The sequence below is a fragment of the Drosophila serrata genome, unplaced genomic scaffold, assembly GCF_035046125.1.
Source record: "Drosophila serrata isolate PLE 108 unplaced genomic scaffold, ASM3504612v1 contig_241, whole genome shotgun sequence".
Taxonomy (NCBI): domain Eukaryota; kingdom Metazoa; phylum Arthropoda; class Insecta; order Diptera; family Drosophilidae; genus Drosophila; species Drosophila serrata.
Genome location: NW_028257139.1, coordinates 4,145,370 through 4,173,000, shown reverse-complemented (window position 1 = coordinate 4,173,000; position 27,631 = coordinate 4,145,370). Strand labels below are relative to the sequence as shown.

Sequence of the window (27,631 nt, the reverse complement as noted above, 5' to 3'; positions counted from 1 at the left end):
ACTCATCCCATAAGGACATATGGACATATCCGATTTAAAGACAACCCTATAGAGTTGTTTGGGTTCCTATGAGTTAGCTGTCAGATCTGATGACTTGCTATACGGCACATGAAAGGCATACCTCAGTTACCAAATCTCCAGCAGCCGAAACGTTTCGAGAAGTTTTCTTTGGTTTGTTGTCTTTCTGAAAAACCGTAACTTTTCGATCTGTTTAAAAAAGTTGGCCGACTTAGTTGGCAAAACGATAAAGAAAATCATAATATTTGGTTTTGTCCTGAAGTGTTAAACCTAATCCCGTAATGGACCCAGAAAATTTGGGGAACCTTCAGGAAGTTGAGCAGCAGGCGGGGGAATATACACTGGCCGAGATCGAGGTTGATATGGAGTCGCAGCTGACGCCCAATGACCTCGATCCAGGTGCTACGGTGTTGCTCTCCATTGAGGGGGAGGGAGATGGTGAGCGCATTATGAGCCACGAGGAGCTATCCAGATGGTTTTTGGTAGAGCCGTCAAGTCCGGCACCAATGCCAACAGATGTGGTGGTGCAACGCACCCTGGAAGACCCCGCTCTCAAGCAGATCCTCCAGGAGGCCGACGGCAAGCCGGACTTTGATCCCGAGGCAGAGCAAATGAAGATTCGCAGTTTTCTGGCAGGCTTTACACACAACAGGCTGACCACGGAGCAGTCGGTATTTCAAGGTACTGTCGTCCAGAAGTTTAAAGTCGCCTCATATTGCTGGATGATTTTCTTTGTCCCTCTTTTAGGATGCCGCGCGAATGCCAATGCCTTTAGCAGCCGGATTAAGTGCCCGGATTGCCTTGGCAGTTTCGATCCATCTTCGTACCACAATCACCCCTGTGCCGTTGAGGTCGAAGGCAAGTCGAATACCAATCAGAAGTCTGTCGACGAAGCTGGGAAACGGGCAGCAACAGCAGGAGTAGCCAGTGCTGTACCTGAGCCTCCTGCTCCTCCTTCCCCATGCAAACCGAACAGCTTGCGTTTGATCGCGGAGAACCAGATTCGCTTGCGTCGCTTCATGAATGATGAGTTGAAGTACGACGTAAACAGTGGCGTGGAGCAGCCGCGCAGCCGTAAGTCCGGCAAGGGGCTCAACGAGTGCAGCAAATGTGATCGCAAGTTCGTTCACGCCTCCGGATTGGTGCGCCACATGGAGAAACACGCTCTGGATCTAATACCCTCGCAGAGTAACCCACAACCGGCCGCATCGCTGGCGCCTGGATTCACTGCCGCTGTGAAGTGCAACGTCTGTGGGCGCATCTTTTACGATCCACAGGTGGCGTTGAAGCATGGCCACATTCACTTCAATGTTCAGAAAGGTAGTCAATCGGAAACTGCGGACAAGTATGCCACCAATATAGATTTCAAACAGTTTCTGAAGGATAGCGAGTCGCTGCTGGGTGAAAATGGCTTGGAAACGGAGAAGCCAAATAGTCTGGAGAACGATTTGTTCAGCACTGTCGTTCTGGGCAGCGTCCTGCAATGCGAATTCTGCGATTACCTGTTCTCTGACATTACGGAGCTGCTCGCCCATTCGGCCACTCACCCGGTAAAGCGGCGTTTTGAGTGCACCGCCTGTGACATTAAGATGGATACTGCCAAGGAGGCCAGACTCCATTTCGAGGCGGACTGCATCTTTATGCGCGAGGCGGTGAAGTCGCTGAGTGTTTCGGTCAACCGCTTCTTTGTGTGCAATGTATGCGAGCTGAAATTTGCCAACTCGGAGCTGCTGCAGGACCATCGGTAAGGAGGATATTGGTGTCACAGCAAGGATAATATTTCTGTTTTCTAGCTGCACCTACCATCACTATTTTCCGCGGCTGAGTCTGCATGGGACGCGCCTGCTGCTTCCCTGCGATTTTTGCGAGGTAATGTTCGAATGCGCCAGTGAGGTCCAGCCGCACAACGAAGAGAAACACTCCAGCAAGAAGAAGCGAGAAAAGGATTCGCGTGGCAGCGCGGCCAGCGGCCGCCAGCGTCAGTATCTGTGCGACATCTGCGGCAAATCCTACACCCAGTCGAGTCACCTGTGGCAGCACCTTCGTTTCCATCAGGGTGAGTATGAATCCGAGTTCCAGCCATTGATCTTACACTTCATCTGGTGCCAGGCGTGAAGCCGTTTGTCTGCCCGGAGGAGAAATGCGACCGCAAGTTTACCATCCGACCGGACCTCAACGACCACATCCGTAAGTGCCACACGGGGGAGCGGCCGTTTCACTGTCTGGTGTGCGGCAAACGTTTCCTCACTGGCTCCGTGTTTTATCAGCATCGCCTGATTCATCGTGGCGAGAGGCGCTACGAGTGCGAGGAGTGCGGTAAGCGATTTTATCGCGCCGATGCTCTTAAGAACCATCAGCGCATTCACACTGGGGAGAAGCCGTTTAGCTGTCTCTTCTGCACCAAGACATTCCGCCAGCGTGGCGATCGCGACAAGCACATGAGGGCCCGTCACTCGCACCTTGATGCCAACTCGCGCCTTATGATGCAGATGCAGAAATTCCAGCTGGAGTCGGCCGCAGCCGCCAAGGCCAAGGGCAAGAAGGCTACGACCGGAGTAGCTCTGTCTGCTTGTGATAGTCCCCCCACTGCGGAGGGTTTGGAACCTGGAGAAGTCGATTTAGAAGATCACATTCACAATGCAGAACAGGACGAGGACGTGCCAAACTATTTTATAGTGAAACAATACGTGCAGCCTAGGGAAAATGACCAGGATGGTTTCAATATGCGGGAGGGGACCTGCACCATGGAGGACGGTTGCACCATGGACGAGGACGACCAGCAGATAATTCTCTACGAGGCACAGCCGGCTCAGGGTATTATGGAAATGGGAGACGATCAGCGATCGAGTCAGAATTTGATAACTTTTGACTATAAGGAGCCGAATGAGCAACCAATGCGGGATGAGGACTACGTTCAACTGCTTCAGAGCGACGAGAACGCCAGAGTTGTGGTTGTTCAAAACAATCCAGCACAGCCTATGTTTTCCAATTCGTACATGTAATCGGATTAGAAATTTAAATTCAAGCAATGCGCCAAAAGAATTTGATTTCCAGTGTTCAGAAGTAAGCGCATACATCACAAGTTAGGATATCGTTATTTTGTTTTCTATGTATATCGATAATTTAAATGTTGAATTACAAATAATACAATACTGAAATAAATTTAAATTTAATAATTAATGATATCAGACACTTGAATTTTAAGAAAATCATCGAGAAAATGTCCTGCCATGAAAAATGAGTAGTCTATCAATACGGCTATCTACTATCCATATTATATATACTTTAAATTTGAAATAAACCCGACCAAAGAATTGGTATAATTGTTTTTAATTTACACAGAGAGACATACATACGTGGTATTACTTACCGAATACAACTTTAAAAAACATCCACAGAAGACACAAAACAAAAGGCAGTTTTGGGTGATTATAATTTATTAGAATTTTTATTGACTTAAGGTATATATAAATAAAATATTATTCAAGTACAAAGTTATATATACTCATTAATATTATTTGATTCAAGTAAATATATATTTCAAAGTGGCGGTGTTTTATTATATCATTTTTTGTTGTCAATTAAGTACAATTTACTGTTCCTGCTCTATTTCTAAGGGTTCGCGCGTGGCACAGCACAGACGGATAGTGCGTCCGAGCCCCGAGATCCCAAGAGATATATCATATATGTATGTAGTATTGTGTATTATGCGGGCAAGCCCCTTCTGATTCAGGTTTGGAACCTTAGCTCACGTTTTCGTCTCGGGGACTCGGGGATCGCGAATGCTGAACGAACCCTGACTTTGCTTCAAACCTTGCCCATGCAACATTGTTTTTTTTGTTTTTTTATTTTTGTATCTTTGTGTGTAATTTACGTTTAATCAATGAATTTTGGATCACAAACAGTAAATACGTCTTTAACGATAATTGCAGTTGAATTAAACATATATTAAGATCAGGGAGATTGTTGGGTATTTGGGTTTTTTTCGAGGTTGGGGTGGGGACGTTGTTTTAATTATAAAAATATGGTATCTGCATTTTACATGTTTTTTGTTTTTGTTTTGCTACTATCGTTTTTTGCGTCAAAATTACCATAAGTCCATCCAGCCTTAAACAAGTAATTTTTCGTCACCGACCGCACACTCGCGCGCACGCTCCATTATCCATAACACTCGGTTTTTGTTTCTCTTCATTCAATTTTCAATTCAATTTTGCATTTAAACGCTACGTTGCCTTAACTTCAGTCCTTTCGCAGAAAACCTAACCCTAAAATGTATTTAGCTCTTCGCCCGTTTCCTCATCATCATCTTCGATCTTCTGTTCCTCACATCCCCCGCATGCTGCAGACACTAAACATAAATTCAATACGTACAGTTGACAGTTTAAAGTTTACAGTTTACAGTTTCAAATATTGGTTGTGTGTTTTTTTGTATGTTGAGTTTTGTGTGGCAATTGGCTTGTTAAATCGTAAATGGATCCATCCTTGCGCTAAATGCCATCATATTTCCTCCGATCCGCCTCTAAGCGCCTGTAAATATTCTTTCCTATATTTTGTTTGAGTTTTCAGTTTCAAGTTTATTTAAATGCACTAAAAGTTGCACGGACCTTTCGCTCTGTTTCTATCCTGTAATTGCTATTTTCTTTCTTGATTTTATACCTTCGCTAAGCCAATGAAATGTGTGTGAAAATATGTTTCTATTTTGTTAGTTCGATTTAATGCATTTATTTGTTTGGTTGATGGTTCGTTTTTTGCGTTTATAAAATGCCAAAAATTTGTGCAAATTTCTAAAACTTTTCCATTTTTTTGTTTTTGTTTTTTGTCCTTGTTATTATACTAAAATATTTGTTTTTCTTTTTCTTTTAACTTTAAAATTTACTTTCTTTTTAGATTAAATTTTTGTTTTCTTTCCATTTTGTTTTCGTTTTTGTTTTCATTTCGTTTCTTTTAAAATATTGCATTTTTATTTTATGTTTTTGTTTTTCTTTTGGAGGCTTTATCCCTGAGTGATTTAATTTCATTTGTTTGTCATTTATTGCAACTTTTACTTTATAAACTTATTGTTTTATATTCTCTTATTCGATTTAAGTGTGTGTGTGTTGTCAAGAGAGAGAGAGAGACATTGAGTGGGTGAAAGAGAGAGAACAAGAAAATCAATGGCAAATAATAACTCCTTGTTTACGCTGAAGGTAGCTTAATTATTTATAAGTTTGTCACGTTATTTTTACAATTTGTATCCTGGGCCCCCGCCTTTGGGGCCAACAACGAAACGCGTTAATAATATATTCTGCTGCCCTCTAGTGTAGTAACTGTATTTAGATCTGTTTTGCATTATTTTTTGGCTAATATGTGCAACTACCTATGTAGCTGCTGTATTGTGTCGTGGCTCCCTCCTCATCGTCTGCATCTGCTGCTGTCGTTAAAATATTTGTACTTCACTGCAAGTGTTTCAATTACAAACTGCACTGTAAGCTACTATAGTAGATCTGGCATCGAATAGATACACCGCTCTCGATGTCAGCTTAAGAAGTGATTAAGTATCTTTTTCTGTGTGTGTGTGAGATGTGCCCAAAAAAAGATTGATTTGGAGTGTGAAAATGTCGCTCTGGCTCGAACTTTTGATTTCTTGATTTCACAAAATTAGGAATAGATACAATTTCACAGATACAAGAATAAAATATTTTAATATCGTAAGAATGTACATGAAATTGTAGCAATCCCCCCATTCAGAAACAGAGTCAAAAGTTCGAGCTCAGTGGGTCATTAGCAAAATTTGCAGATTGATCGAGACAAACAAGGAAGAAGTGTTCGCTTTTCAGTATCCGTATTTGTATCTGTATCTATATCTCTATGTGTATCTGTTGGCTAGCGTATTTAGTTGAAGCTGCGTATATAACTATACAAGTGTATGCTGCATCGCTATATGTCTGCATATGGATCTCTGTTAATCGTTAATCTCAAAAAATGCTTTGTATTTGAACAGTAAATTACGTTGTCACTTGCTCGAAGTGTTTGCACTTTATTTCGGTTATTGTTTTATGCCTTTATATTCCTATTCGGTTTTCATATGCTCTCTCTTTTCATTTGTATTTATATATATAAAAATATCGATTTATACAGTTGTGTTTCGGTTATTGCATTGCATTTGCTTTTGTAATCTGCTGCGATCCTATGGCTATTGCTGCTGCTGCGGCTGCTGCTGCTGTATGTTGTATATATTTTGTGGCTCTTAACGCTATTTGTGGTTATCAGTTATCGGTATTGGATTGGTAAGCTTGGTTATATGTGGTTCTGTACTGTACTGTGGTAGATATTGCAGTTTGCTGGCAAACAATGACGATGGCTGGAAGTTGGGCATGAATGCTGCACGCATGCAAGTCGTGTCTGCTGTCTAGTGTTTGTTGCTGTGACTCGCGTCCAAGTCGAAGGTTTCCTTTTGAACATTCAAGTTTAAAAGCTTAAGATTACGTGACCTCGATTCGGGGTTTCCCTCTCTATGCCTACTATTGGTAAAATAAAATACAAGACTAGAAGTATAAATTTTGCTTTTAGAGCAGCTCTTACTTCGTTAAAATGTGCATAATTCTAGACGAATCTCTCCAAGGGAGCACAGCACACGTGTACCGTGTGTGTTGTAGTGAACAAAAGCGCCACAAGGGCAACCAAAACAAAAGGCAAATTAAGAGGTTCATAAATTGCACATACAATATATAGTAAATCGGTTGCAGACACATTAACTTATTCTTAGAGCAGCGTTCGATCGATCGTCTCTCGTTTTTCCTTCTTGTTTATGCAGCGACTACAGATCACAGATCCCCGAAAAAATGAGAAACGAAAGCTACGCGACGGCGTTATCTTCCCCTAACATATGCGCATACTAAACTCGAATTTAAATCTGTCATTCTGCTGATTTGTACATTTCGATTGCTATACTTTTTTTTTGCTCGACTCTGCTAGTGTGTTTTGTGCGAAAATCTCAACTGAAAGAACTAAAGCTAAAGAACTGAAAGTGTCGTGAACAAAATCGTACTAATACTTGCATCCAGTAAGTATAACTCGTGTTTATTCTTGAGGGTTATTGTATTGGAGTTGGGTGACGCTCAGCAGGACCCCCGGTAAGCCCCCAGCGAATTTCAAAGGCAGCTCGACTGCTAACGGCCACAGGCGATACGATCTGGATCTACGCCCCCCGCCGCCAGCAGCCCGGCCGCCCATTATGGCTTGAAATTCGTCTGGGAGTTTACCAGAAGTCCTTGTACGATCCTCAGGAGCCGTGCAGCGCGTTGTTCTGCGCACTGTTGCCGCCACCACCGCCACCGCCGCCTCCTCCTCCTCCACCGCCACCGGATCCGTTCACGTTCTGCGCCGACACCTCCGACTTGACGCGTCGGGCGATGTGGGAGCGCGTGTGTTTACGCAAGTGATCCTTGCGATAGAAACCTAAGGTAACAAATTGATAACTAACCACATAAAAGCTTCGATTCCAGCAACACTCACCTTTTCCACACTCAATGCATACATGCTTCTTCTCACCGGAATGGATGACAATGTGCAGAGTTAGCTGCTCCTTGCGCTTGAAGGACTTCATGCAGATCTGTTGAAAAGACGGCAGAAAGTTAGTATTTGAATTGTCTTGAATTTTCCCAACTCGTTTTTTTATTATTTTCCGTGATGGTTGTCTCGACTCACATTGCACACATGCGGCCTGTCCGGTATGTGGGAGAGCTTGTGCCTGGTCAGGTGGTCCTTGCGCTTCAGCGCCGCATTGCAGATGTCGCAGACAAAGCGCCGCTCTACGGCGTGCGAGATGACGTGCTGCTCGATGAGGCTGCGGTCCGGATAGGCCATCTGGCACTCTGGGCAGCAGTAGAGCGTCGAGCCGTCCAGTGCTTTTGTTTCGCGGATCTCGCCAGGCTTGGGGCGCGGCTTCTTCTCCTTTGGTGGTTTCTTCTTTTTGGTCTTCTTGCCGGTTGCCGTGCCGGTGGTGCCGGTAGCGTTCGTAGTGCCTACGGATCCGGTACTCGATACCGCCCCGGCGCCGCCATTGCTCACCGCACCATTGGCATTGCCATTCACCCCATTGCTGGCTCCTCCTCCATTCGTCAGCGCCGCACCGTTGGCATCCGTCATGTTGGTCATATGACCGCCGTGCTCCATGCCCACCAGTCCGTTGTGGTGGCCCCCATTGGCCCCATTATTGCTGGGCGTCAGGGCGACACCGCCCAGCGCCAGGCTGGCCAGATTGGTGCCGTTCTTGAGGACATCGCCGGTGGACTCCTTCTTGATAGTCTCCGAGTACTTGAGGAAGTGCTGTATGGAGATGGGCAGTGTGGCGGAGAGCAGGTGAGACGAGTAGTCCACCGTGTTGGCCGTGTTGGCCAGCGTTTGCCAGGATTGGTTCACATTTTGCAGGATCTGCTGATTGAGGACTATGGAAATGGGAGAGGAAGAATTTATTGTAGTGCGAACTAAGGAGGCACATTCTAGAGAATTGAAAATGTTCGATTTCAGCCAAAATAGCATTTTTAAATCTCTAGCATTTAATTTTGTCACATAAAGTATTATTTAATAAGCCTGTATTCATTATTAATGTACTATTTATTGAACAATTGCATTTGCAAAATATTATTGCATACTTTTCAAGCCCCAAATTCTATATATTTTAATCAATATGACATCTCATTATTATCTAATCAACTCCTGCATCATTTTCTTTGAAGCAGAAAAAAGGAGGCCTACCCCAACAGCATTTTCCCAACACCCTTTACCTTTTTGGGGGGCGTGTCAGCTGCTTTCTAGTATATGTGTCTGGGTAGCAACCAAGTTTTCGTCCTTTTCCTGTTTTCTTTTACAGCTGGACACGGTCAATAAAAATGAAACAATCTTGGCTACTTAATAAAAAGTGGTTTCATTGTTAACTTTATAGTAGGTAAGAAAGTTCTATTATAATTTCATAATTATAATTTACAAGTTAACTTGATCGAAAATATACTACTGAGTAAACAAATATGCACATATATTTATAACTTTAAAAAAACTCTGTTTATCCAGAATTTAGGTTTTGAAGGATTGGTAAAAATCCGGAACGGGCTGTCTATCCTGAAGAATCCCCGGATAGTAACCATTATTTACTGCCAAGGACACACCCACCCCTCCTCACATGCGAGCGTTGCAAACTTTTCGCCTTTGCAGCGTGCGTAATCATTGGGAATGAGAGGAGCAACATTCACATCCACTTGTTTAAGGTGGCTCAGCGTAAAACTGGATGAAAAAGTGTGCTATACCCAAACCACCTGCCCCTTTCACTGCCCCTCGACCCGGGGGATGGCAGACAGGCCCAAAAACATTTATAAATAACGAAGCCGAAGGGAGACGCACGACGAGTGATGACTGCGTCCTTGAAATACACATATACCGACCCGAAAGCGCTGTACATACACCAGCCAGCTCAGCTTCCCCCAGACCCAGCAGCACGAGCCGGAGCCGGAGCCAGAGCCAGAGCCAGTCCCGGAGCCACCCACCCGCGTAGTTCCGCCCACTCAATCCCCAACTGGCGGCTCGCCGACGACTCACCTTCTTCCCGGTCACGTTCGATTTTTGGATGGATTTTACCCTTATGATCGGCCGCAGCGGCTGCATTGAGAAAGTTCAGATCACCCTGCGGCTGTGAGTACGGTATGGATATATTCTGGCCATATTGCATGTTGTTGGCAGCCGAAACTGAAAAGATATCAAATTTTCACAATTAATATTGGCTTTTTGGTTAAACTCGGTTGTGTGGTGCAGGAAATAAGAAAGGGGCAAAGGATATTTACACATGGTGAACACCCTTTAATGGAATTATGGTGTGTGGTTGCTTTTTTTTCTTCTTTTTTTCCTTGTGTGTGTTTTGTCAGGGATTTAGCACTATTAATGATTAAAACACTGGAACACCACTCAATTCGGCCCGCCGCTCTCGCACAACGCACTCTGGCCGACTAACTACAACCGACTGGGCCTGACTGGAGTTGCTCCTGGTTCCGGCAAATGCTTCCCTTTGCCGACGGTCTCCTCGTCCGTCTCCGGCCGGCTCCGAATCGAATCCCGTGGCTCAGCTGGCGAGCCGAATAAAGATCGGGTGCCGGCACAAAAACAACGTACGGCCGACAAAGTAACGACGATATGGCACGACACACGTACGCCTATATACGGATATATATACGCGTATATATATATATGTATTCATGTATCTAGGGCCAGTAACTCGGTGCCCGTGCCTGTGTGTAGGCAGCAACATTTTCTGCATACAAAAATATTGGAGTGGACTTTGGTTCGGATTGGTAACAAAAAACTTGGCCCAAAACTATACCCTTACAGGGTATTATAACTCTAGTCAGAAGCATGGAATGCAGTGAAGGAGTCATGTCCGACCCTATAAATCATATACATATATTCTTGATCAGCATCGACAGCACAGTCGATCTAGCCATCTCAAGCAGAAAAAATCTAATAAAAACTAGCACAGAAAATCTTTCCTTTTTCTGTGCAAGATAATATAAATTTCGGACTCCCAAAGTTATCTTTGTTTTTTGGATTAATATAAAATAGTTCACATTATAATATCATCATATCATAAATTAAAAAAAAAAAGGCTCTTGATCAAATATAGTTCCTAATTATTTCGTCTAAATATTACACTAGCTGGCGTTAGTCCTCGATCGCCGACTCACGTTCCCACATCAAGAAAACCATAATTTTGAGTCCAATTCTTCTCCCTGAAGCAAAAATCAACTGAAAGTCCTTTAAAAATTCAAATAAGGAAATACTGATTGATAGTAGGCCTAGTTTCCAACCTTAAAAGGTCCACCCTAACGACCATAAATATGTATTGGTGTAGTATAGTTAACGGCGCTTGTTCCTACTCGCCGAACGTGCGTGTGCCTACAAATTGTTGTTGTCTGCTGCCTGTCGTCGTCCTCTCCCCCAAACCACCCGCTGAGGCCTCCCTCTTTTGGGCCACACGCTGCCGTCTGCCAAGGCCAAATTTTCACACACACACACTCACACAGAGAGAGACGCACACACGTGTTGTCGGGGCCCCCGACAACGCATACACATAGGAAAAAGGAAATTAAAACTGAAACTGAAAATGCCGGCCGCGCACACGCCCGAATGTATGCCATAGGAAAAGCGCTCGTCGCTTTTTTCTTCGCTTTTTCGGTGGTTCTGTGTGTGTGTGTGTGCATCTTCCCTGCTTTCCCCCGGATCCGCGGTGCCTGCTTCTTGGCTTTTTCTTAGCCGGGTGCTCGGTTTTATAAATAACATTCTCGGGCTGTTGCCAATTGCCTGGCTTTTCTATATGTACGCCTGCCTTAAATTGTTCCTGTGTACCTTCATAGAGCCGATGATTCTGGATGGAAGGATTCGGATTCGGAAAACTGTTCTCTCTACATTTTATAATGATATTCACAATTAGGCAAATAAAAAAAGAACAACGCCTGCTGTCTGAGGAAAAGCATTTCCCTCTCGCTGACGTGGTGAAATTTATGTGTCCCTGTGCGTGTGGCCCGTGCTGGTCTTAGTCTCCATATAAATTACCATTCGACCTTGGGCCATAACTTAACATATTTCCGAATGCTTTAATTCTTTTCGTCTCTTTTTTTGGGTACAAAACATGCTGCTAGCTTTCCCTAAAGCGTTACTTTAATAAACTCGTCCAAGTGGCAGTAATTTAAATTGAAACCATATGGTTATGCAAATGATTATGCTTTAACGTCACGAGAAATCAGAGCAATAAAACACGTTACTTGTTTATGCAAAACCTATAAGAGACATGTAAATCCAATGATTGTAGAATTATGTAGGTTTTTCTGAGCTATAGACATTACTAAGTTATTTTAAATAAAAAAAAAATATATGTAAAAACAAAACAATGTTTAAAAAATTGCCATCGAAAATAAAACATATTTAGACTGACCTATCTTTAAGGGGTTTCAAAACTAGTAATTTCTTAAGCACCCTAGATAATCACCAATTAAAAATAAAATCTAATAATGGAATCTACTTTTAATAAAGCAATATATTATTGCCAATAAAATATATTGGAAAAGGGGCAACATATTGAAGCATACTTTTGGAGAGATTTTTAAAGGATATAGGTAGGTGCCTTTTATTACCATCGAATGATCATACAGATTTAATGTATTCTTCGTATTTGATTTCCTTCTTAAAATATCAGAGGGCTTTAAAAGAAAACATTCATAAATGGAAGTATAGTATAGATAAATTGTCATTTTAGAACACTTAAAATGTTTTATGTAAATGAGCAATTTATCCTTGCCAACATATTACCAAATGCTATTATCCACAAGGTAACTTATAGTTTACTTCCTTAACATAATCCATAGCTTTTAATGCGGTACTTAGTAGTAATGAATTACTAATGCAATTGTCTAAGTGTCAATTGGTTAAGGCATCATCATCATCCGGCAAACGGCTTTGAGAACAAATGCAACAAAAAAATGAAAATTGAAAGGTAGTCATAAAAAGGGTTCAAAGGCATCCGGAAAATACGGACTGGAGTGGCCAAAAACACGGGCGACAACAACAGAGATGGAGACGGAGACATGGTAACAACAAAAAGCGGGATGTGGATGTGGATGGCAACCGGCATTCGTCGTTTTCATCGGTTCGGCCGTGGCATTTCACTTTTCACTTCACTTTCCCATGAATAGGATGACGACAACGACAACGTGGAGGAGGCGAATATATTGCCGGATTCGGACTCGTATTCGGAGCTGGAGCCGGAGTAACGAGTCAAAGTCGGTGAAGTCGGAAACACGGCCAAGCGAGAGTGAGAGAGCGGCGAGAGTGGAACAAAATGGAAAGGAATGCGCCGGGCAGCGATTTTGAAAACATGGCGTTTATCTCGTCCTGTCCCTGTCTATGTGTGTCGCTTGCCTCTGTCTGCGTGTGTGAGAGGCAGTGAAAGCGGTGAGAGCGCCCGCGCGGTAGAGGGAGCAGATGTCACTTCCGCTTTTTTCCCGTCAAAATTGTCTTTTTTTTAAAGCAGAAATTCTAGTTTTTTGTTTTTAGAAAATAAAAGCAGCTTTTTTGAAAAAGTTGTGTTCTGGAATAAACTTAGAAATACCGCAATTCTGGAGGAAACTGTCATTTCTGTGAGATGACTTTAGTTTCGTTGCTAATGTTTGATTGAATAGATATTTACAATAGATGGGCTTTCAAACTATAGAAATTCGTTATTTTCTTCCTGTTTTCTAGCTTTTTCATTTCGTTAATCCAGCTTTTTTTTTGTGAAATAAATGACATCACTGTGAGGAAAAGTTGCAACCCCTAACGGAGTTGGGCGAAACTTGACCCGAAGTGTGCTGCCAGCAGAGAGCGAGAGAGTGAGAGCGTATGTCAGTGGGGTGGTGTGGCGGGGGTGGATGAGTAAAAGGAGTGCAAGTATAATACACTTTAAAAATTATTTAAAAAAAAATATTAGACAATTAATCAATTAAAATGGAATAGTATAAAGTATCTTCACGTGTGTGTGTATTTTTGTTCTAAAACAAAAACTAACAGTAAAGAATTACTATTTGTATTGAAACTATTTAAAAACAGTAAAAACTGTTGTTTTTCTTTATAAAACAATGTGGCTTAAAGTCATACAATTATTTAAATATTAATAATGGAAATAAGTCAAGGAATGGCCTGAATAAACAATTTTCTCATTCTAAAATATCGAAATAACACATACATATTGATACTAGCTTTAAAACAAATTTGATTTATGTTTAAAAGCTATTCAAAATATACTCCTATAAGGTTTAAGGTTTCTGAACAAAAATTAAATCCACTTAATAAGTTTATAAAATGTTACAAAAATAAAGCAATTTTGAATTTAAATAATTTTAATATTTAGCATAAGGAGCAACGCTTTTCTGAGTGTACAGTAACACGGACGAGATTGAGAGGGGTAGAAAGCAAACGGCGCCATCGCCAGAGTTTAAGTCATCAGCGCAAGCAGGACCAAAAACAAAACAAAAAAAGTCTAAAGCTCTACGGCCGCTTTAAGCCTTAAAGTCAATGGTGGAACAACAAAGAAATAAATAATCAATGCTTGCTAATATTTATTTATCTATATCCATTGAAAGGAATGGGCTTTGGGGGTTTGGGGTCTGTGTACCCCATCGTAATTGCTTTATCATGCGCACTTTTTTAGTGTTGCATACATCCAGGCAACGATTTGGGGGTGTAACCAGTCATTCACACCCACGCAGCACATACCTCTATGTACAGTGCACATAGGTACATAACTTTGTACATAGAAATGTATGTATTTATGTATATAAAAAATGCAAATGTTTTATGGCTGGGGTGTCTGCTGTACATTAGGGGGACGTTAATAAAAGGGAGCGCGGAGCGTGTCCTCGACAACAAGATACCCGGTGTCCACTGACTTTTCAAATATTCCTAATAAAGGCTTACATCCCATTCTCCTAATGTTTTCAACCAAGTCAGAAAACAGAAATCTTGAAATAATGTTAAACAGAATTTACATTTATTGTATTTCTGCAACGTTTAGGCATAGGATAATTGTAACACATAATAGAAACTAAAGAAAAATATTAAGTAATTTATAACAATTAATTATTTAAAGCTATTACTTGTGTTTTTTTTTTCCTTTACGATAATTGTCATGTATTAAAACCTCATTTGAATCAAAAGTAAATTAAAGGAATAGGAAAATACAACTTCAGGACCATAAAGTATAAGTTTATACGATAATTAAAAGGCGAAATGCTTTCTTTTCTTATGATTATAATAACATTATCATAATAAAGGAAATTGTGTATACTAACATAAGAACCCTAAACCAGTTGCATTATCTGTTATATTTTCATATAAGTGATTACATCTCCATTTCTATATTGTAAATGCGTTTCATCTCTATCTTAATTATTCTTCAGTTTTGGGTTTTCCAACAGCTGAAGTCCAAGCAACATTCTCCCAATCTCCGTCAGGTATTTTTTCTGTTTACATTTCCAGATACATGTCTGCTGCCATGCATTTCCCGGTAACCCAATAATGATTTATACAAGCAACCCGGCCAAATTATCGGGTAGGTATCGAGAGATAAACCTCGAGCAGGTCAGAAAGTCGCAGGGCAGCGATAATGCAGCTAATAAGCGAGAAAAGCAGGAAAATGCAGTGGCTCGAGTGAGTACGTGGGACACCATACCTGCCTGGGATCAGCTTGGGCACTCGAATACCACCGAATACTGAATACTGAATACCGCCGACCCGTGGATTACACACACTCTCGGTGTGTGTACAGAGGCAGATAAAAGAGCAACCCACAAATACAGGAACGACACACACACTGGCAAACGCATTTTCCTGTTATAGCAGCAGGTAAAAAATATATAAAACGCTAAACTGGAAATATAATGCGTAGCTCAAAAGGCGGGATCAATGAACCTAAGCGATGCAGAGGAGTTTGGGTCTGGGTTCGGGCTTGGTTCTCCACTTTCCAATAAATGCAAGTGGAATATAATATCTGTGCAGTTGCCAGGGCAAAAATAAATTATGAAATGCTGCAATGGTTGCGGTGGGGTATGTAGGTTGTCCTGGGAATCTAATTATGCAAGGAAATGCAACTAATTAGAATTGATAAGAAGAAGGAGCCGATGGTTAGGGGATGAACCTGGAGCATGAGGGTTTTATGCACTCAATATATCAGGGGAGGGCCTGGTCACACCCTGCAACTACAACAACAACGAAAAAAGTTGCAACTTGGCAGGAAGTCAGTGCAATTAAAAAAGCAATGGCAGGCTCTTTGGGGGTTGGGGGTTGTAAACTCGCACACTCACACTCGCACACACCCAACCCAACACACTTACATACATATATGTATTTAATTGTATTTCTATGTGTGTGCTTAAGTAGCTGGAGAGAACGAAACCCACCCCTACGACAAAAAACAAAGTGAAATGCAGCAAATTCAAAAGTTATTTGAGTTCATTGCATTTTCAAGCCACGCAAAACAACAACAAGAGCAGCAGGAATGGTTCGCACACACACTCACCAATACACCCCCACTCGGGGGTGGGTGGTAATGACTCAAAACATAGAGCGTCGGATACTCGTATAAAAAAAAGAGCGCAGAACAACAAAAACAACGACGAAAAAATCGTTATATTCAGCTTTGATGACAGGGTATACTCGTACTCGTACTAAGTCGTCGCTCCACCCCACGACCAACCCCCAAAAAATTGTAGTGCGGTTTACAAATTGGACTAGCTGCTGCTGCTGCTCCTCGCCCGAGGAAGACATCTTCTTCGCTGGCCAGAGTGCCAGCGTTCTACATCAGGGTTGGGGGTGGGAAACCCGGTTGATGCCAGTTTCACTTACACTCACACATGTCTACACGCGAATGTCAGTAAGTAGATCCAGATGGAAAGCAGCCTTTTGCTGGCGATTTACGAAAAGTATTATTTGAGGCACTCAGGGTGTTGTTGTTGTTTTCCATAAAGTTGTGAAATGCATCTTAAAATGCAAGATACTAACATTCATTTGAATATTACTAACTAAATCAGTTATATTAATTAAATATATTCAATTATATTCAACCACATTGCTTAAGAATTATATTAAACCATCGTAAAATCCTGAATTGTAGTTGTAAACAAATTTTTTAAATATATATATTTATGTGATCATATATTTATGTGAAATTCATTGTTTGACTTTTGCACTGTCTATTCTATATTTAATGGTTTTCTTGGACGCGTAAAATGGTCAACGGAAGTATCAAACTTTCCTATTCAGTTGAATTCTTCTGTTATTTATATCCCAAAAGTTATTCTCAAACATATATGAACATTTTATGTGAACTAGAAACTAATGTATATTTAAATAATAATAAAAACAATTTTATGTTGGTGCCTTTAACTTTTATAATACGTGTTTGACAATTGATCGGAACTATTCAAAATATTGAAGAATACATTCATTTTATGGTATCCTAAATCACCAAGTCCTTTAAAAGCTGAACGGGATTTAGTTTTGAAGTAAACTTTCCCAAATCACGATTTATGAGTCAAATTAGTTTTATTGGCCATAAAAATACAAGACTACACCTAATATTATCACCATAACTCGAACCTACTTTGTTGGGAAGTGAAGAAAGGTTGAAATTGTAAAAGTTTTATCATTCTTTTATGCTAGTTTTGTTGTTCTTTTAGTTATTCAAGTTATAGGAGTCTGACCATAAAAAGTTAAAATGTACCTATTGCAGCACTTGCTTTTATAAAATAAAACTTCTTTTCAATCATATCCTTACTCAAACTAAAAAGAATCAAATAACTTTTATTGACAGAGCGGTTTAGAAACTCAAGTAAAAGTAATCCAAGTTCTTATGGCAACGTTTTCGCGGTCTGAATCATGTTTATTGCTACCCCCACAAGGCCCCCAATAGCGAAAACCAGTGTGTAGGGCATTAGGCGAGCCCATAGCCCGACCCTCTCTGCCGCGGTCGCTGCCGCTGCCCGAGTGAGAGTGTATTCGTTATACCCCCCTGAACGCTATGACGCCGGCGTCGCAGCCCGCAGCGGGCGAAAATAAATCGATAAAAATAAAATAAATTTTTAGTGATTATGTTATACAGACACATGTGCATGTGCATGTGCATGCGCTTGAGCAGGGGGCAATGTATGTATGGCTTATGTGTGTAATGTGTTTGTGGCAGATGCACTTACCGTTGGGCACATTCTGATTAAAGTGATTGCCATTGGTCTGATAGCGCTGCACATGGTTATCGGTGCCGGCGGCAGCCGCAGCGGCTGCTGCATTCACGGCGGCGGCGGGGGGCGTACCGAAGGCGCCGGGCGTCTGAGCATCAAATTTAGCGGCAAACTGATGGATGCCGGAGAAGGGGCCGCCGAACGCGGAGAAGTTCATCATGTCAGGATCGGCGGGGCGGCTGTAGCAATGCGGATGTCGACGCGGCCACGCGGGGCCCTCTTCGGAATAGTAATAATCCTTTAAATCGCTTTAGTCGCACTCTCTTCGCTCTCTCGATCGGTTTCTACACGAGTCCCGTTTTCGCGATGACGAAGAGTGGGTGGTGGAAAGTGGTAATCGTAATGGTAGTGGTAGTGGTGTGCCTTCTGTTGTTGTTTTCTTCCTCTTTTCCGCCGCCGCTGGTGGGGGTTGGTTTTCTTTTCTTTCTTCTTCTCCTTCTACTTCTTCTCTCCTCCTTGCCTCTTTCCTCACACACTCACACACTGGCGCGCGTACGAGCGCACAGTTTTATGCTGTGCTTTGCTTTTTCGGGGGTAGAAAAGCAGGCACCAACACAACAAGCACTCACTCACTCACACTCGCACACGCACACACGCGGAGAACCACTTTCGGTTTCGATTCTCGACTGCGACTCTGGCTTGGTGCTCTGCTCTGGCTCTGCTCGAACTAAACACAAACACGCACATAGACACACACCCCGGCGGAACGGAGCGGAATCGCACTAAAGTCTCGCTTACGATTACGCTTACAACCGGCTCGGCGAGGCTCTGACATCAAACTAAAAGTAACATTACAACGAGGCGAAAGAAAGCGGAAACACTGGGCCAGGCAGAAGCAGAGGCAGAGGCAGAGCGACGCGGACGCGGACGACGGCAGCGCTGCGACGCAAATGACAGTGACAGTGTGCCCAGGGGCACAGCGGGTATATTAGTTCGAACGGAGATATAGTTGGATATAACTGTGGGCTCGCTTGTCTGATCCTTTCCTCTTATCCAATGTGCTTTCTGCTAATCCTTTTCTTTAATTAAACCTGCAGTTAAAATCCACGATTAGAATATGCTAAACAGTCGAACTTCCATCGAGAAATAATTTACAAAGTAATTTCTAAAAATGTTTGGGTACGTTTGAATTGCAGTTGGTACAATGCTTGAAAAACAAAAAATAATTAAAAAGAGGCAACTTTTAAAGCTGGGAAAACTATTTGCTAACTTTACATATTGTATTCCCTTTTTCATTAAAGACAAATTTATGCTCCATGAACCGTTGAGTCGCCTGTTCTCGATTATCTCGTTAATGAGTACCAACTGGGTCGCATAGCTCTGTGCCTGCACGACTGCAGCATTCTTACATGTTTGTATTAGTTCGCTTGTGTGTTTGTTCGAATGTCTGTATGTGTGAGCCGCTTCGAGGGTGGAAGTTTTTCTACTTCTCTGGAAAATGCGCGTTTATTTGTACGTTCCGTTCCTTACATTTCGCTGCACCGAGCGCCGGGCATATGACACTGGCCCCAGGCCCCTGCTCTTGCTCCTGCTGCCTAGCCGAGATTAGCCCTTGCTCCTGGTCACTTGCCAGAGATTGCTGGGCGGCAGAAGATATTCCATGCGCGATCCGTGCAGGCGAAGTGCAATTTATGCTGGAACTGAGACGCCAAAAGCAGACAGACACGCAGCGAGACACGACACGAAGTTCGCTGTAAGTTATCAGGATGAAAACCGGTTGCGAGCGTAGCATAAAAACTGGTTTCCACCAAGAGATGAGCTACTTTTTGTGGCCGCCAACAACAACTGAATTGACAACGCGAAGCAGGATGACTTTTCGAATATGTGTGTGGATTTGGATATTGAGTGCGATCCAGAAGAGGCCATAAAGATTGCACTTTTTTATGGCAACGGAATTAAATTATATGTATGAAACATTGTATTTTTTATACGATTTTATATCTGGTAAAGGGTAAGTTTAGTTTAATTATAGAACTTTATAACGATAGTTGCATAACTTTTTTATAGTATTTAGGGGAATATTTTTAAAGTTCAATTTGAATTTCTTGTGTTATCTTGACAATATCAAAATATTCTCAACAACGATACTTACATTTCAGTTCAATAACAACATGGAACTTTATTTTATTAAGTTCGCCACATAACAGATATTAATATGTACATCAACATTATCCCTAATTATATGTAAACTTCCATGAAAAATCCCCGTAGGGTATTTACCCGTCGGCGATGGCTGTCTGTAAGAAAAACGCACACACAATGCGCCTTGTATTTTTATTTGGTTTTCCAACTTTTTGGGGTTGTGTGTGGTATTGGTGTGCACTTATACGTTTACATGTGAATGTTTGTATGTAGCGGCGTATATACGCCGTGTGTTTTAAGTATCTATGTATGTTTGGTTATATGCTTGTGTGCATGTATCTGGATCTGTTTGCCCACGGCGACAGAGAGACGGACGGACAGAGAGAGGAAGAGCAAAGCGAAAGAGCGGTGAGCGGAGAGCGGAGAGCGCAGCGTTCTCGAGCGCATTGCTCTCGTTGCATTTAATTCTGCTGCGCTGTATGTTGTCTTTAATGAAAGTGAGTCCAGCGGCAAAAGAAAGCAGGCCGTGTGGCTCAGCTGCACTACGGCGACAAGTTCTGCACTGTTCTTGATTCTTATTCTGATTGTATTTTAAAATCTTTTCTTTATCCTTTGACTTGAAAGTGTTTCCAGGATCCTTACTAAGGTTTCTAATCATTAAAAAACAGTCATCAATTCTATGTACTTCTACACTTTTAAATTAAATACTTATTTTCTATTTGAAATTCTTAAAATAAAGGTTCGAATAAGTTTTAAAAGTTAAAGTTACAATATAATTAATTCAAATTCCCAAATGTAATTATTTCGTAATTCTTAGAACATTAATTTCACATTTTATTATTAATGTATAAACTCGTAACAATCGTTGAACTCTTTTCTTCAAAAAATATTCTTTAATTAACAAAGCAGCGCACTTCCAAGTCGTTTCGATAGGAGCCTAATTTTTATGTGTTAATGCCATACACACACACACACGTGCACTTGCATAAATGGCAGTGTATGCACGTCTGTATGTCTTTGCTCATTCTTGTTTTTTCCTGTTGCAGTCTTGTCTTCTACTCGTTTAAATTTAAGAGGGTTGGAGTTTTTACGTTCTCTCGCATTCTCCTTGCTTCGCCTCTCAGACTCTCTCGCCCCATCCCGCTCGCTCGCTCGCTCGTTCGCTGCCTCTTGCTCTGGCGCGCTTGAACCTTTGAATGCAATGCTTTGTTTAGCTTGATTTTTGAGCGAGGCGGCTGCAACTGTTACATGTGTTTATCTAGAATTTATATGAACATTTTCCAATTATGAATTTACGCGCAGACGGGGCGAAATGTGCCGAATATCGGACAGTTTCCTTAAAACTCGATCACCGGCACTGGAATGTACAGACACGCACACACGGGCGTGTACCGCCGAATGTACCTGCAGATACATACACACATACGAAGCATGTGCACAAACACAACCTGCATGCATGTTTGTGTATGTTATTATGTTGGTCCCTGTGTACGGGGCAACTCGTTCCCTATTCCAGTATCCTCCGCCTCTGAAGACATCTCTCTCTCTCGCTCTCGTGCAGTTGTCCCACACTTGGATTTACGAAAACCCAGTCTTCCAGCACCAAACCCCATCGCCAGAGGACAATAATTGGAAATGTCAAGGCCCATCAGCACTCAATGGGCTTAGGATAACAAAAAAAATCCGATTCTTAATGGCGTTTATATTCACTTTATTAATTATCATGAGCTTTTAGTGGGACTGGAGAGAAAAGGCTTATAAGAAAAAGAAGGGGGCGTCAGGATGGGATATTAATCTATGCTAATTGAAAAGGACAGGCACAGCATTGCAAAAAAAATTATATTAAATCCGCCTTTTACACCTTTCCTAAGAAGCTTTTACAAATATTTGTATGTATTTTATAAATAGCCACATATCGTTATTTGGATATGATCCTTGGACCAGTCGAGCTCCCCCAAAAACATAACATTTCGGATTACAAGTTCAATATTTATGTATATAAGTTTACGTATAATATATCTTAGTTTTCTGTGCAGTATTTGTACACATGTATGCATATATTTATGTATGGATTTATAAAAAGTCCGAATAATCAATGTATAAATCAAATATAACTTAAACAGACTAGAAAACAAACGTATACCAAAGATCAGCGATTTTTAAGGTTAATATCACAAAATTATTCAAATGTATAACAGCGCAAATGAATGGGTTGAGTCAAGCGGAGGCAGGCATTACAAAATCATAATACATTACACCGACATATGTATACGTTTATGTATATATGTAAATATCAATACTTTCTGTTCATTATCTATTTGAGTATTCAGTATAGAATATTTAACGCTTGAGTTATATGGAAATATAATTGTCTATTTTGTAAATGGAGTATATATTGCCAAAACCACGGATTAACCCAGAGCAGCCGTTAGCAGGGGCTCCCAGGCCCTGTTTGTGTCCACATAGAGTTGGGTACATTGTTCGGCTAGGGTGTCCCCGTCGTCCAGTATGGTTATGGGAAAGAGATCATTCTGTAAAGCCCATAAAAAGCATTGTTATTATATTCCATCTAAAGTTTAGAAATCCAGTGGGGCAACATACGTTCTTAGACTGCCAAAGTTGCTCTAGCAAGCGCAGGAAACGCTGCATCTCCATGCTACTGGCAAAAAAGATCACCAGATCATCCAGACTCTCCAACGGCGCCTCCTGGCAGGAGAACTCTAGTATGCACCACCAGGTTTCGGCTCGCGAGGTTATCTTAATGCCAGTCATAGCCTTGATGTCCGCACAGGTGAGTATGGCTAGACCGGAATCCTTTCCATAGACACTAGTCATCCGTTGCGACTTTCCTGGTGAAGTTGTGTCTTCCTTCGATATCTCCGCGTCATTTGTGTGCTTTGTTGGCGTAGAACTTAAAGAGGAGAAGGATTGCTGTGTGCCACGCGTTGGCGTGCTCATGGTGGAGCCCATCTGAAAGGGAGTTTGGATTATTATTATCCCATATTGTTGAGGTAAAGAGCACACGCTTACCAAGCTACTGGTTTCAAAAACACTGAGTAGATCCTCCTCTAGCAATATCTCCTTGTTCTCCGGTGCTCTTGAATTGTTATCAGCCTGCTGTTGGCTTATTTGACGCAATGGAGCCGAAAAGTCTTCGCGCAAGGTTATCAAATGGTTTTGTGTTACTATCAAAGTGCATCCCAAGGTTTTGTGCTTCTCCTGTGGCACAGCAAGCTAATGTAAGAAAATAGATAAAGGAGTTCCAAGTACAAAAGCAATTCTTTCACTTACACCACTGGCTGACTGCAGTAGAGCCTGCAGCCACTCGGAGGCTACGTACTCATCGGGCGCTGCCAGTTGCAGTAGCTCGCCCTTCAGCACTATCTCGAAGCAGTGTGGCCGCTCCGATTTAACAGTCCGCCGGGCACCTTGGCACTCGGCCAGGGCCATGGCCCAGCTGGGAAGCCTCTGTGTGGAGTCGTTGAACATGTAGAAGACGCCGGCCCTTTAGAGAAATTTCCTTATTAAGTCCTAAGCCCTAGAAATACCTCAAGGTACTTACTTCAGTAGGAAATATCCTGGTTGCCAATATATCCTTGAGGCGGCTGATGTGCTTGTGCTCTGCCTAAGCCGTCGGTGCATAAGGAATCCCTTGATGGAGGGACCTAGTGGTTCGCTAGGCGACTCCACTCGCAGGGCCCCGCCAGCTGGCACGTTAACCACTGCATAGAAAAGCCAGTGCTCATCCCTGCCCACGCAACTGTTGGCGCGCACAAATGCCTGCAGGGGAGCCAAATGCTCGAGGGTTAGTTGACCCACTGCTGGCAGGGTGGAGCCACTGCGCCGGGCGCACAGCTCCAGATTGGCGACCAATGATCCGGCCGGATAGGGTCCACCCGCGAGCAGAACCTGCTGCATATCGCGGGTGCTGTTGCTCAGCAAAACCGTATTGCCAAAGGGTCCCATCTAAAATGTAAATGTAAATAGTTATATCTGCAGCTCGAAGTTGGAATGTAAAAGAATCTTACCAGTATAACATCTAAGTCCTTATAGGCCAAAACGAACCTGGCACGCAGACAATTCCGATCAAGATTGGCCACATACAGTGTTTTGTCCGTCAGTAGGACCAGAACAGGAGTCATGATGCCATCGAAACTGTAGCCCGTATACAGTTTAAAGACCTTAAAGAAAAATCATTTATTAATTTCAGATTATAAAGAACATAAGTCTTTTGAATACCTTCATTAACTGCTCATTTGATTGGTGCAGATTCAGCAAAGTTTTTCCCTTGAATAAGTCAATCGAGATCTCTCCAATGCCTAGTTCAAAGTTGGACGAACTGCAACCCGGCAAATCGGGGTCCAGGCTGATAGCCAGCTCTCGCCGCGGCGAGTTCGTGCCACACATTTCAATCTCCATGGCAATCTCCGCATTAAGATCGTCAATCAACTCGTAATTCTTGGGCCGCGCACCCTTCACGTAGAGATCAGATCCCGTGTGTCTCTGTTCGGTTCGCAGTTTATCAGCAAAGAAGTTATTCTTGCGTATGGAGGTCTCCATGATTTTCTTCTGCGTAACATTTCGAAGGAAGCGATTAATCAACGAGGTCTTGGCAGCCGCCGGAGCTGGAGGCTTCAGCAGGTGTGCATAATCTACGTCGTTGTAATCAACAATCACCATTTCACTGTCCATTGAGCGTTTGTCATTGGTTGTATCCGTTGTTGTTATAGTCAGAATATCGTCGAATTCCTCGCTTAGAATCGTGCTCTTTGAATCTCGTCCACTGCCACCGCGTCCCGACGATAGGTATGTACTGGGGCTGTGCAGACTGCGGCTCTGGTGCGGATGCTGATGGTCGTAATATCGAGCTGGCTGTACGGGCTGTCCGCGCTTCTTCAGCGGTGAGGCGAGGTGCCTGGACTGACGCTCCGCATTGCCCAGCTGCGGATTTATAGCGATCTGATGATGGTTGCTGCTGGTGTTGGTGTTCGAACTGGGTTCGGATATGGTTGATGAGGAGTAATTACGAGGGAGCTTATTGCCGGTGCTAGGAGGAGCTGGTTGCTGTTGCTTTGACATTTTTGACGCTGGAATTTAATTTTAAATTTGCAGTTACAAGCGACCAGTTACTAATTAAAAAGTAAGTGCTTACCAAAATAACTTTCTGTGGCTTTCTGTTCGTGCTTTTCCACGGGCGTTGCCGAAGTACTTGTGCTCTCCTTGAAGCTGCGAAAGAAGTTGCTGAACGTCTTTGCAATTGGAGCGTCCATAAACGACTTCTTGTTGCTGGCCGGCTCTGCAATGGGAGTGTTTTGCTCTAGCAAACTGGCCACGCTTGTATGCTGAATGGAGGACGAGAGCTCGGAGTGTGGCGCCTCACCCGTTTCGTAAGATACACCCGTGTGCTCGAACACGGTGCTCTCACAGTTAATTATGAACTTGCTGCGAAACTCCCCGTGTGCGCTAGAGCCCATTATCGGTGGCCCTGTTTCCTTATCAAACTCCTCTTGGCGCTGCAACGTATGCGGCTGTTTTGTGTCCATGGGAGAGACATCCGCAGAGCTGGTACCATCGTCGCCATCGTCGTTTTTACGCCTCAACTGTTCATCCACGTTGTGCACGAATTTCTTAACTGGTTGTGCCTTCTTGCTGCCATCGAGGCTCTTGCTTAGAAATGGCTTTGCTTTGAGAGTTGGCGATTCGGCCACCTGTCGGGGTTTGTGATCTGGAGTCAGTTCCGGGATACATTCTACCACTGCCTGTAGATCCTCGGAGCCCTCTGGGACCCCGCGCTCGGGCAGCGGCATGGTAAATATGCTCTTTAGCGAGCCAAATATCATCTTGCTGCTGTTGTCTAGCAGTTGGTGCTTGATGTCATGCACGTTGAACTTCTTCACCCGCCCATTGAGGTCCTGTTCGAGTATGATGTTTGTCTGTCGCTTGGTTTTCTTTAAGCAGCTCGACTTGGGCATCTTCTCTTTGTTCCAAACAGACTTGACCTTGGGGCTGTCGGCGTCTCCGATATTAGGCTCCGAATAATAGCAGTTGTCACCTTAGATAATTTGAATCAAGAAAGGATAGTTATTATTTTGAAGGCAACTGATATAGGCCGATCTTACCGATTAGATTGTTGTTGGCGTTGCTCATACCGATGCAGTCGCAGGAACTGCTCTTGGCCTGCTCGTACTGCTTGCGATTGCCATTGGAGTTTTTGTCCTGCTCGTCCGAGTCCAGGCTGGAATTGGAACTGCTGCAGACGCACTTGTAGAGGTGCGATGGCTCCTCGGCCTTTGGTCCATATTCAAAGACACCCGAAGTGTCGTAGTGCAGACCAGCCGCCTCGTCCGTATCGAAAATATCCGTATTGGCATAGTCTAGGACATCGGAGCATGCATTCCTGTAGACCAGGTGTCTCTTTCGCCTCGCTCCATTACCGTCGCCAGTCGCGTCCTCTCCATCGTCTTCTCGGCCAACGGAACTCAGTTCATTGGGTCCCTCTGGACGCTCCCGGTCCGGGCACCAGGAATAGCGACCCGGAGCGCCGGCCACGCCCGCAGAGTTGGCAAATGCTAGCTTTCGACCGTTTTTATATGTGATGAAGCCATGCTCGATATGAATGTTGTCAGTGCGTGTGTTCTTTAGGATGTCCTCGTGGAAGGATACCCGCTTCTTAGGCGTTTTGGCAGCTGATGAGGTCTTATGCACCTTGCGACGGTACACGATCTTCTCGGTGGTGTCGAATGTGGAGCACTCGCTGATGGTCATAGACTCCTCAGGCGCGACGACTGCGGCAGGAGTCAAATTGGAGTTGGGGTCTACCACGGATGTGAGGGGAAAAGTGGATGACGGCCGCAGGTTTTCCTCATAGGAACATATGGACTCCACCATCACGTCACTGTTCTCCGAGTCCAGCATTTGGACACCAGAGTCGCTGGGCGTAGTGTCCTCCATGGTGCTGCTGCTGTTCAGGCTGCAGCTCATCTTGTCAACGGGCGAGATCACCTTGCCGGAACCCATGCCCAGGTTGTTGTTGGCCTTGGGATACACAGGGGACTCCATGGTTGTTGTAGTTGTTTTTCGCACTTGTTGGTAGCTTTTATTTATTCTTTAACCTTTGAGAAAAAAAGGAAAGATTATTGTGTATCTCGGCGTTCTTGCAATTAATCAATATCCACAAGTTGCACAATGCGCCGCAGCGGAATCGCGTCACCCTGCATAAAGGAAAATGATGACCCCTGACCCACCGCCCCCGCCCGCAAATCGCACCGGGCTTAAAAATTTTCAACACCTCGTTTTCGTCACTCACCTGCGATTGTCGCGCAGATTTCCATGTTACTTTAGGTCTCAATAATTTTGTTTATTCTTTCGCACCTGTTTTGGGGTCTTTAAAATAGATTTTTTGCCACACTGCCTGCATTTTTAAGTCGCCAAAAAACCAAAAGTGAACAATCAATATTTTGACCTGCCAGCGTTGCCAACGTTGTGAACAGCTGATTGACACGACTGTGCTGCCAGACTTGAAAAGTGGTTGGCAACGCGACCGTTACTTTTGTGAAATAATAAGCTCTGTTTCTTGTCTGATTATAATAATAGGGAGTTGGAGTTTTAAAAATTAGTAAAATCATTTAAATTATTTTGGTTGGCCAAACGTGCTCACTTAAATACTATACAAATTATAAAACACACTCAAACATCTTTTAAAAACTATTGAAGTTATATTCCATAACCACATGCATAAATACATT

The 27,631-nt window shown here is 43.0% G+C and overlaps 3 protein-coding genes and 1 long non-coding RNA gene across 8 annotated transcripts; 2 read left to right on the top strand and 2 right to left on the bottom strand.

The window, feature by feature from the left end:
- The first annotated feature begins 153 nt into the window (after positions 1 to 153).
- On the top strand, positions 154 to 3,332 carry topi (matotopetli). The gene is made up of 4 exons (XM_020957764.2): positions 154 to 699; positions 766 to 1,762; positions 1,812 to 2,074; positions 2,128 to 3,332. Exons 1-4 carry the CDS (start codon positions 300 to 302, stop codon positions 3,018 to 3,020), a joined length of 2,553 nt encoding a protein of 850 aa, XP_020813423.2. The 5' UTR covers positions 154 to 299; the 3' UTR covers positions 3,021 to 3,332.
- Positions 3,333 to 4,894: 1,562 nt separating this feature from the next.
- Positions 4,895 to 19,458, bottom strand: l(3)neo38 (C2H2-type zinc finger domain-containing lethal (3) neo38). Of its 4 annotated transcripts, none has more exons than XM_020958325.2 (6): positions 19,275 to 19,458; positions 17,760 to 18,835; positions 9,589 to 9,735; positions 7,705 to 8,444; positions 7,513 to 7,609; positions 4,895 to 7,455 (listed from the first exon to the last, which is right to left on the bottom strand). In XM_020958325.2, exons 2-6 carry the CDS (start codon positions 17,962 to 17,964, stop codon positions 7,280 to 7,282), a joined length of 1,365 nt encoding a protein of 454 aa, XP_020813984.1. In that variant the 5' UTR covers positions 17,965 to 18,835; positions 19,275 to 19,458; the 3' UTR covers positions 4,895 to 7,279. The 4 variants fall into 4 exon arrangements, with proteins under 4 accessions (XP_020813984.1, XP_086688137.1, XP_086688138.1 ...); XM_086832011.1 differs by having other exon boundaries at positions 19,154 to 19,446; XM_086832012.1 differs by lacking the exons at positions 17,760 to 18,835; positions 19,275 to 19,458 and adding an exon at positions 12,955 to 13,094.
- Positions 19,249 to 22,022, top strand: LOC147643924 (uncharacterized). 2 transcript variants are annotated; one of them, XR_015271473.1, is made up of 2 exons: positions 19,249 to 19,755; positions 21,448 to 22,022. It is a non-coding gene; the product is annotated as an uncharacterized LOC147643924 (long non-coding RNA). The 2 variants fall into 2 exon arrangements; XR_015271474.1 differs by lacking the exon at positions 19,249 to 19,755 and adding an exon at positions 21,096 to 21,350.
- On the bottom strand, positions 21,577 to 27,393 carry prd1 (pleckstrin homology domain-containing protein pruning defect 1). The gene is made up of 10 exons (XM_020958143.2): positions 27,193 to 27,393; positions 26,006 to 26,998; positions 25,039 to 25,938; positions 24,126 to 24,973; positions 23,915 to 24,067; positions 23,449 to 23,852; positions 23,178 to 23,391; positions 22,917 to 23,120; positions 22,488 to 22,856; positions 21,577 to 22,417 (listed from the first exon to the last, which is right to left on the bottom strand). Exons 2-10 carry the CDS (start codon positions 26,943 to 26,945, stop codon positions 22,298 to 22,300), a joined length of 4,152 nt encoding a protein of 1,383 aa, XP_020813802.2. The 5' UTR covers positions 26,946 to 26,998; positions 27,193 to 27,393; the 3' UTR covers positions 21,577 to 22,297.
- Between the last annotated feature and the right edge of the window lie 238 nt (positions 27,394 to 27,631).